Genomic DNA, 10399 nt, shown 5'->3' with positions numbered 1-10399 from the left:
CTGATAAGCGTTTCACTTAAACTTTGACACGGAAGGATATTTCGAACCTTGTGACTGGAAAACTCATGACCTATATTATCCGAAACCTATTTCACACAGGAAAAGTACAGAGAACTCATAAAGTCGCTGTCCATCAATGCTAATCCATTCAGGGGTTTCAATTGCCCTGATGTATTGCGCAAAGCTTCTCCATGGGATACTTATCATCAAACTTCATATAGCTTATTGAGTTTCGGTAATTTCTACTATTAACAAAATTTAAGTCAACTCTGCAAGGCTTGCTGGTTTATTTATTATTCAGCCAAAGTACATGACTAGATCTAATCAATATTATGTTCAGATAGAAAAATATAAAATATAGACATTCTAATAGAACACTGAAAAATAAAAACCTTTTAAATGAAAATGCTGTTACATGTGTGACACTCAACAAAAGTGAAAAAAAAAATTCAAAACTAACTCAAATCCAACCAAAAAAATAAACATGTAAGTATTTTTTTTCTTATGAATCAAAAGCACTGAATTATATTTTTTTTATTTAGCAAAAACATGCTGTTAAATAAAGACAAAATTCCGTAGACATATACCTATAGGTACAATTAAATGGCAAAAGAATGGGACCAATATTATTTACCCTGAATTTAATAAAAGATTTATGTACATTTGAGTTTAACTTTTAATTTGTAATAACATGTATCTGCTTAATTCATTAAATTTCAAAAATGCAAATGGTAAACATCTGAACTGCAATGGGTTCTTCCAAATTGATAGAGAGTTATAAAAGATGACCAATTGAAAAAAAATGTAGAAATGAATTTTATAAAACAAAGTACAAGTAAATCATTGTTTCACTATCTACACATGGCGTTATGATTTCACAACTTTTAAGTCTGGTACAATGAAATACATAGAAAAATATAGGTTACATGTATTTACAACCACCAAGTAAAACAAATGGTTCACATAACTTATGGAAGACCACTAAGGCGTCACAAAAATTTGTTGTTCATTTTTTAGTGCCAAAACCAACCAAATCATGGATAATTGTCTCTCTGCTTAATAACTGATATTAGTCGTGATTACTTCAATTCATCCTATCAGATTCTTCATATTGAAAAATGTACATGCTTTAACTATACAGATTGAAACTGGCATTGTTTAGCCAAGCTTTAAGACAGGGTTTCTCTTGTCAAGCTAAAGAGTTGGTTCGTACTCGGTGTTTGGATTAATGGGAGTTCGGATGTGCCTGTATACCATGATAAGCAACTTCAGAAGCAGCAGAAGAGAAGCAACACTCAACATGACCACCAGGAAGATGGAGATTGTCTCCCTAGTGTCTAGATTGAAGTTTTTGGAAACTGAACCTGCCAGGGCAACAACGAAGACAATGTTAGGAGTGAAAGTGTACCTTGTATAGTTGTCTAAAACAAAGTTGTCAAGAACAAACCACAACACGATAACAAAAGACAGAACTCCAAGGATGATTGTGCAGGCCAGGCTATTTTCAACACCTCCTTTATAAATCATCACCATGGCAACATTTAGCAAGGTTGCCACAGTGGTCCACGTAGCATAGATGGCCAGACCATTCTGAACCAAAAAGCGAATCAACCAAATTTCCTTGGTGGCATTTGCTCTGACAAGAAGGCCTAAGTTATTGTACAGACGTTTAAAGGAGAAGAACAGACAGACATACAAAGTGAGTGGAGTCAGAGCTATGACAACTAAGGACGCAATGATCTCTTGTCTGTCCCAGACAAACAACCAAGCGATGTTTGCCAGGTTGTTGATGATGTATACTGCATAAATCACTGGCGGCATGATGGGAAGGGTGTAGATGTAGTGGCCCTCTCGAGTCTTGCGACATATCGTGGATAATGCGTATACCAACCATAGAGCCTGCCACGCATAGATAAAGCCCCAAATACTAAATGTCCATCCTGCTGGGGTTATTTCAAGGTTAAAAACATCTGAAATATCTCCAGTAGTGTTTTTGAATATTCCTGTATAAATTAAAAACAAGAAAAAACTTATTAAATACTGATGATAAACTGGAAATTATCAGAAATGTTTATAAAGGTAGAATGACATGTTTAAAGCTGCAGCTTTAAGGCTACATGTTGTATAAATGAATATTTCCATTTATTGTTAATGCAGTGAAGGTTCCATTTTGTGTTCATTGAATTCAATCTTCATGAAAAAGTTATTTCTCTAATAGTCATCAAATTTGATTCCAAAATCAACTACAATGTAGAACTTCATGATCTTGATAACAGTGTTGCATATAACTCTGAAAACTTTTTCTCAGCACACAGTGTTTTAGATATCATTGTCTAAATGTATAACGTGGCATTTCTTATGCTGCTTTGTTTTGTTACTAATTCTAAGCACTGTGTGCCAGCAATTAAGATATTATAATATATATTATATCATAATCTTATGATTATTGTGTGCAATGACAATTGGTTAATTACATGCATGTTCCTTTACATCTACATTATACTATCATCTAGAACAGGACATATGTAAAACTGAACATAATTTGGCTCCATCAATCATTCCTGAATGCCCTCAAAAAGACACCTTTTTGGCTGTGTATAATGATTGACAGTTTCTACTTTCCAAATTTTTTGCCAAAGCATGACACCTCTACTGTATACTGCATTAAAAATGACTTTTGATCAAAATAATAATTCACCTTTAAAACTTTTGAGATTATGTAACCAATTTTGACTCAAACTTGTTATCTAAAATTTACTAGGTTTGTTTCATTTACAAGATACAACCGAAGAAATTCTCAATTTAAAAGCTTGGACAACACTGCAGACTGATAGCCAGGTTACAATCATCTTCATTGTTGACCACCCTTGTAAATTAAGATAAACCAGGGAGGAATGTTACTGCCAAGGTATACCCCATTTATAGTAGCAATAAGTCCAGTTACATGTATATCAATACTGCTACATGATTTATGATTGTTTTCAAGGGGGAAAATTAGCATTATCTCATTAGATTGTCACATAAATATTTTAGTTACTTAGTTTTATGTAAAAATTATATCATTTTGTAAAATCCATTCAGTCAAGCCTTTATACCAAGACAAGTTACATTCATTTGATTAAAATCAAAGACCTCTGATCATCATCAAAGACAAACAAAGATTTTTTCTGCATTTATGAATCACAATATAAACAATCAAATCTCACCAAGTTTCTGCCCCTCCCCTCCTGCCAGGGCATTGAATGCGACCATAACAGTCCAAACCAGGCATGTCAGTACAATCAGAAAGATCCATCCCCCTCTGTGGTCCTTCATGGTTCTGCAGAGATCAACAAGAGGTTTCATCATTTCTTTACATTCAAAAAAGTTTCAGTTCATGAAATTAATAAAGGTAATAGCTGGAGCTGACGAAGACTTCATAGCTTGTTATTGTCTATATTGGGGTCACTGTATGACCACATGCAATGTCAAATAGGTTTCTAAAAGTAAATGAAGTTTACTTGGAACCTCCAACCTCAGAAAAATTTTCTGGATCTTCGCATCTTTGTAATTCTCCTTTGTTTAGGACTTCACTATTAGATTCTTCTTTCAGTAGAACTCTGTTGTTCATCAAGTTCATACATCTCATGCATTTACTTCAGTTAAGTTTATTTAACACTAACCTCCTCCCTTCCCAACATGCCCCCTACCCACCCATCCAATCCCAAAAGAAATAAATGTTTTCATTTTCTTATAGATAAATACATGTGATTCCAATCAGGTGAGTTTTCTTTAAATGTAAGACAGTGGTGTGTGGGTCGCGAAAGTGTCCATACATGACAGTTTTAACTGTTCACATTTTTTTTCTACTCGGGACAGGTCAAACAGGGTGTGTCAGTGTGTACCTTTTTTTTAACAATGAAAACATAGCATATTATTATTGAATCAATATATGCAGCTTTTGTTATTGTTAACATTGTTTGTTTAAGTACAGCCAACATTTAATAAGGCTAGATTTGCATGATTATTTGATCATTGTTACGATTTTAGTCTATGCAAGTCTGTTCACTTGCAGAGATGAATATACAAATATTTTCTCGAGGGCACACCACAATCACTGTCATGCAATAGGGCCATTAATGTAAACGCATACTTGATCTTTATGAGATAGACCTACTTGCTGATCTATATAGCTGACCATGTAGATAATGGTCTGTTACAACAACCCCCCCCCCCCCCCCCCCCATACTTCCCAGGCCATATAAACAAAACAAACACACAAAGTGTAAATAAGAAAAACGTAACAAATTAACTATAATAATAAAACAATTAAAACTATAAAAGAAAATTATTCCAACACTGCCTGATGTTTAACACACAACGTCACTGAGTAAATAAAGCCGATCTAGTGGTCAGTCAAAATGCCCAAACACCGAACATTATTTTGTTTATAAATGATTTAATTTTACCGTTTAAATACAAATTAAACAGATATTAACGAGCAAAGCTATTAACTTACATAAATCTTTTCTCTCTTGTCGTCTGATAGTTGCGCAATTTGCGCTTGCGCTTGTTTATCTCGAGTCAAAAAACGTGACCGGAATAAATTCGTAACGCTACTCGGTTGTTTCCGATTTCGTGACGTAAAGGATGTATAAAATGTGTAACGCGACACGCGCCGTGCCGATTTTAAAAATTTCAAGTCGGCTACATAGTGTACAATGTATGATGTAACTATCGACATTTTCTTTTATAGTGTTATGTTTCGATTGATAATATTGTAACTATGGAACTTTTCTTGTAAAGTGCTATATATCGATAGATAATTACCGTCTTCCTTGGAAGACGGTAAAAAGAGTTGAAATATACAGTCTTCGGGTTGTGCACTTCCTCTCCTTTGTGATTGGTAGAAAAAAATGATGTGAAAATTTACATTTATTCCATTAGTTGAAATAGTGTTCGGCACAAGGGAGGTAATTTTCTGATGATCTTTTTCACGTACGACTTAATAAAAAATTTCGTATATTTCAAATCTTAAAAAGTGAGAAAACGAAAACGCAATACAAATTACTATGAATGAAATTCAGCCTTTGGTTTTCAGGTCCAATTAGTTGAAAGCAATATTCTATAATATCTATTTAAACTGTTTGCTTTTCTTTTATTATTTTTATTGAAATACAAAAATGTAAAAAAAAAAAAAAAAAAAAAAAAAAAAGATTTGATGCGGTATGGTATCGGTAGAATGGTTTGCACCTTAGATATGTAAAGTTACATGTAATATTTGTTAAACAAAATGCTGAATGCAGCGATATAACTTTGATTTTATCAAAATAATACGAGTCTACGACCCTCCTTAAGACCTCTTTTACCCTACTATAGTCGATATCAACTAAGAAGCTCGGGTACGCATTTCTCAATTTAAGACACACAGGCTTTAAAGACACATAATGGCATGAAATGTTCCACACGCCACGGTATGTAGAGGAAGGTGACATTTATATAAAAAAGAATTAAATTGTCTTTGATAACTAATTGCTGTTTCGGGTTTGCTCTTAAGACGGTAAGCTTTTTTGTAAAAGCTAAACTTCCTTGGAAGACGGTATAAAGAGTTGAAATAATTTACAGTCTCCGGGTTGTGCATTTCCTTTCCTTTGTGATTGGTTGAAAATACGTGATGTGAAAATTTACATTTATTTCATTGGTTGAAATACTGTTCGGCGCAAGGGAGATAATTTTCTGAAGATCTTTTTCACGTACGACTTAAGAAATTTCGTAGATTTCAAATCTTAAAAAGTGAGAAAACGAAAAAGCAATACAAATTGCTATGAATGAAATTCAGCCTTTGGTTTTCAGGTCCAACTAGTTGAAAGTAACATTCTACAATATCTATTGAAATTATTTGTTTTTCTTTTAGCATTGTTTATTCAAACATTTTTACCAAAATGTAAAAAAAAATAATAAAAAATTGATGCGGTATGTCTAATATCGGTAAAGTTATTTGCACCTTAGATCGATAAGTGCAGTGGTATAACTTTGATTTTATCAAAATAATACGAGTCTACGACCCTACCTAAGAATTCTTTCACCCTATAGTCGATCTCAACTTACAAGCTCGGGTACACAGTTCTCAATTTTAAACACGCAGGCTTAAACGACACATGACACAAAAATGTTCGGATAAATCCACTCGCCATGCTATTTAGAGGAAGGTGACATTTATATATTAAAAGAATTAAACTGTCTGTGATAAATAACTGCTGGTTAGGGTTTGTTCTAAAGACGGTAAGCTTTTTTAAAAAAGCTAAACTTTTGATGTAACTGTATTGATAATCGATATGCATATTATTTACATCGGGTTCGGGGTTTAATAAAAGTCAGCTGATCAGGTTCCCTAACAAGCTTATCTTTTAAAAAGATTGTTGAGCTTGCGCTGTAGCCATCATAAAACGCAGAAGCAGATTTATAAAACATTGGTTTAAATTTCTGAATCAATTGATTAACAATAGGAAGGCACAGTGGTCATGGTGGTGTACTGAAATTGTGGAGTATCAATTTAGAATTGTGAATCTAGAGTGGGCTTCACATGGGCAATGGCATAGTTCCATGGCCATGCCTTAATCATTATGTTTATACTGTAATTACCGTCTTCCTTGGAAGACGGTATAAAGAGTTGAAATAATTTACAGTCTCCGGGTTGTGCACTTCCTTTCCTTTGTGATTGGTTGAAAATACATGATGTGAAAATTTACATTTATTTCATTGGTTGAAACACTGTTCGGCGCAAGGGAGATAATTTTCTGATGATCTTTTTCACGTACTACTTAACAAATTTCGTAGATTTCAAATCTTAAAAAGTGAGAAAACGAAAAAGCAATACAAATTGCTATGAATGAAATTCAGCCTTTGGTTTTCAGGTCCAGCTAGTTGAAAGAAACATTCTATAATATCTATTAAAATTATTTGCTTTTCTTTTAGCATTGTTTATTCAAATATTTATACAAAAATGTAAAAAGAAATTGATGCGGTATGCCTAATATCGGTAAAGTTATTTGCACCTTAGATAGATAAATGCAGTGGTATAACTTTGATTTTATCAAAATGATACGAGTCTACGACCCTACCTAAGATCTCTTTCACCCGATCTCAACTTACAAGCTCGGGTACGAAGTTCTCAATTATAGACACACAGGCTTGAATAAATCCACTCGCCATGCTATGTAGAGGAAGGTGACATTTATATTAAAAAGAATTAAACTGTCTTTGATAACTAAGTGCTGTTTAGGGTTTGTTCTAAAGACGGTAAGCTTTTTTAAAAAAGCTAAACTTGTTTCAAAGAACAATTGATACTGTTTTGTACCAATCGTATCTTCTTGGGCCTTTCCTGTAAGCTCGGAAAACAATATCCGAGGTAATTCGAGATTTCTCTGACTCTAACCCCCGCTTTTAGGTATCACACCGGTAATTATTTTCACTATATAGCACTATAGAGGAGAAAAAAATTCTTAAAAATCAGTTTGTATTTTTCATGACAAAATATTCGGAGGTAATGTTATTTGTTACCTATCTAATCAGCTAACACCATAAAAAGGGCAAGCGATACGTCATTTTCTCAAAATATCTAGCTCCAAACAGGTCTACCCTCAAAACCGCGTGTTTTCCATTTGTATGTAAACAGACTGCACACTCCCCAGGAAGCTGCTGCATGTGCCCTGAAAGAAGTCGTCCCTGTGAAAAAAAGACCACCACCTAACAATATACATGAAATGTCCTTCTCAGTGGTACAAATACTTTAAAACTGAGTAAAGGAAAATGTAAAAATGCAGTCATGGAAAAAAAATAATTCTGAAGTATATATGAAACTACAATTCTGAAGTATATATGGAACTACAATTCTAAGTTCATTTTGATTGTTCGATTACCGGTGTGATACCTTTATATACATTGTGACGTGCGTGCGTCTCCCCCGCACGTCACAATATAAAAGCGGGGGTTAGAGTCAGAGGAATCTCGGATTATATCCAAGGTTGTTTTCCGAGCTTGAAGGAATAAAGCTAGCTATTTATCATAATATTTAAAATAACTTTGCATTATAAGACCTCAGCTACTGTTACTTTTTGGCATTTACAATAGAACACAAAACTTCTTGTGAAGATTATAAAACGAAATTCAAATGGAAAAGTTTATCTACAGTAGTACAGTTTTCCCAGAATGCCTTACTATGGAGTCGAACATGCGTATTCCAGTGAAAAAGACTAACGTAGTTGCTAGCGCTCGAGAGCGCTAGCAATTACGGACGGACCTTCTTGTCGATCCTATGATTGATACAACTCAGCCTGGTGAGTTATTCACTAACTGGGCACTCTGTATGTTAGACATATATACCTTCACAACAATGGTGTCAGAAGTCGTCGTATAGATCTGTTATTTTTTTTCCAGATTAAATACCCCGCACAATAATTCATGCATTTTGGCGCCATAATTGAATTTTTTTTTCGTGTCTTCCAAATTCGATCGCGAAGATATTTATCCATTTCAATTAAAGTATTAGTATATTTTTGAAAGATTTGCATGGTTTTTTTTATGTTTTGATTTTTTCCCCCTATTGCGTTTTCTGCTCATTTTTAGCTCACCGAGACGAAGTCAGTGGGAGTTTATGCTATACCCCGGCGCCGCGTTGACGTCGGCGTCCGGACCTGGTTAAAGTTTTTGTTGCAGGTCCTGTATCTAACTTATTACTGGTCCTATCTGAACCAAACTTGCATGGATAATGCATCCAGACCTACTTAGAGACTTGAAATACTTGGATGCTGAATCTGAATCCTGAATTTCAGATCCTGGAGGAGGTTAAGGTTTTTGGAGCGGGTTAAAGTTTTTGGAGCAGGTGCCCTCTGATGAATATATCTTACTTGTAACTGGTCCTATTGTCACCAAACTTGCATGGATGGTGTGTCTTATGATACTGATGCACTAGACAAGCATGAATGTTGAATCTGAGCCTTAGGCTTCGGATGCTGGAGGAGGTTAAGGTTTTTAGAGCTGGTTAAAGTTTTTGAAACAGGTGCCCTCTGATGATGATATCTCCTTCGCATCATACTTACCTGTTACAGTTTACGATAGCTACTCATTTCAGAATTTGTATCACCGCCAAATTTTAAACACTCCCCCAACCTTAACAGCGCCCCTACTACAGCGCATGCTCGATCATCTTCATTCTTGGCCACATTTTGATAAGACATTACCACATCGACAAGAAAGTTTTTATTTTTTACGCGACTGTATTTCGTCCCTTCATGATGGGGAAAGATAAAGATAAACATCTTCTAAGGGCTCTAGAGAAACGGGGAGGCGAGTTCACCACAGAAAGAGGCAAACGATAATAAAGTTCACGGTAAGGAACATCAACCTCGTTGGTAAGAACCAAACTTCTAAGAATCCTGGTAAGGAATCTCGCTACGAAAAGACATCGTCATCTAGCTGACAATTTATCCCCCTCGTAACAGATTTTTCGGAACCAATAAGCTCCGATCTATTACCGGAGATTAATTCTTCGACTGCCATGTCCAGACGAGAAGTCGATGCGATGTTCGACTCGAGGTTTTTAGCCTTCGAAAATAAAATCATTAATCTCCTATCGACCTCAAATAAGCAGTCCTCGGCATATACGACCGCCGTTTCCAATGAACCCCCATTAAACGTAATGGCGGAAGATGACAATGCATGCAGTTTTCTGGGTTCTGAATCGCCAATTAAACGCCGCCAATGGCAGAGTGATGGCATTATTGTTAATGCTTGGAAAGAGGTTGAGAAGCCCCTGCCAAAGATAGCTTCTTTTAAAACGCTTCATATATATCAATATAGGTGACCAGATGAGGACTTTGACAAAATTGGCAAGAGCCCTGATATTGATGCTTCAGTCAACACTTACATAAACACAAAAAAATGAAAAGGGTCTTCGGGGTCCTCGTTCTCCTCTGAACGTAAGGCAAACGTTGCCTTTGCAGCTATTGATCAACGTTTAAGATTTCAACAGAGAGCAGTGTCTCATGCCTCTCTGATATTGTCTGCCCTGTCGAAGGGCTTAAAAGGTGAATCAGAAATTCCTGATGATATTCTGTCACAGTTGTTGGGGTGACTAGCAAATGCTATAGTAGACATTGGTGACATTGGTGTCTGAACGAGCTTCTACTCACTGTGTTCTTGCCAGACGCAACATTCACACATTGATGCTATGAATATCCCAGACTCATCTGCCAAAAATGAATTATTTAAAGGGCCTCTAGAGGGGGACAAATTATTTTCTGGCAAAGTTCGGGAAATTACTCACAAATCTACAGAGATGATTAGAGAAGTGCGAGAGACATCCAAGGCTTATGGGATGCAACCCAGTGGCCAGAGACGACCATTTCCTGATAAATCTGAT

General features: G+C 35.4%; 1 protein-coding gene across 1 annotated transcript; it reads right to left on the bottom strand.

Moving 5' to 3' along the window:
* Window positions 1-560: 560 nt before the first annotated feature.
* Window positions 561-4618, bottom strand: LOC128177972 (uncharacterized). Its single transcript, XM_052844913.1, has 3 exons — window positions 4499-4618; window positions 3207-3319; window positions 561-2003 (listed from the first exon to the last, which is right to left on the bottom strand). Exons 2-3 carry the CDS (start codon window positions 3313-3315, stop codon window positions 1195-1197), a joined length of 918 nt encoding a protein of 305 aa, XP_052700873.1. The 5' UTR covers window positions 3316-3319; window positions 4499-4618; the 3' UTR covers window positions 561-1194.
* Window positions 4619-10399: the final 5781 nt, after the last annotated feature.

Source organism: Crassostrea angulata, chromosome 1, assembly GCF_025612915.1.
Source record: "Crassostrea angulata isolate pt1a10 chromosome 1, ASM2561291v2, whole genome shotgun sequence".
NCBI lineage: Eukaryota > Metazoa > Mollusca > Bivalvia > Ostreida > Ostreidae > Magallana > Magallana angulata.
Note: the sequence above shows the minus strand (reverse complement) of the source record. Positions and strands in the feature narration are given on the sequence as shown.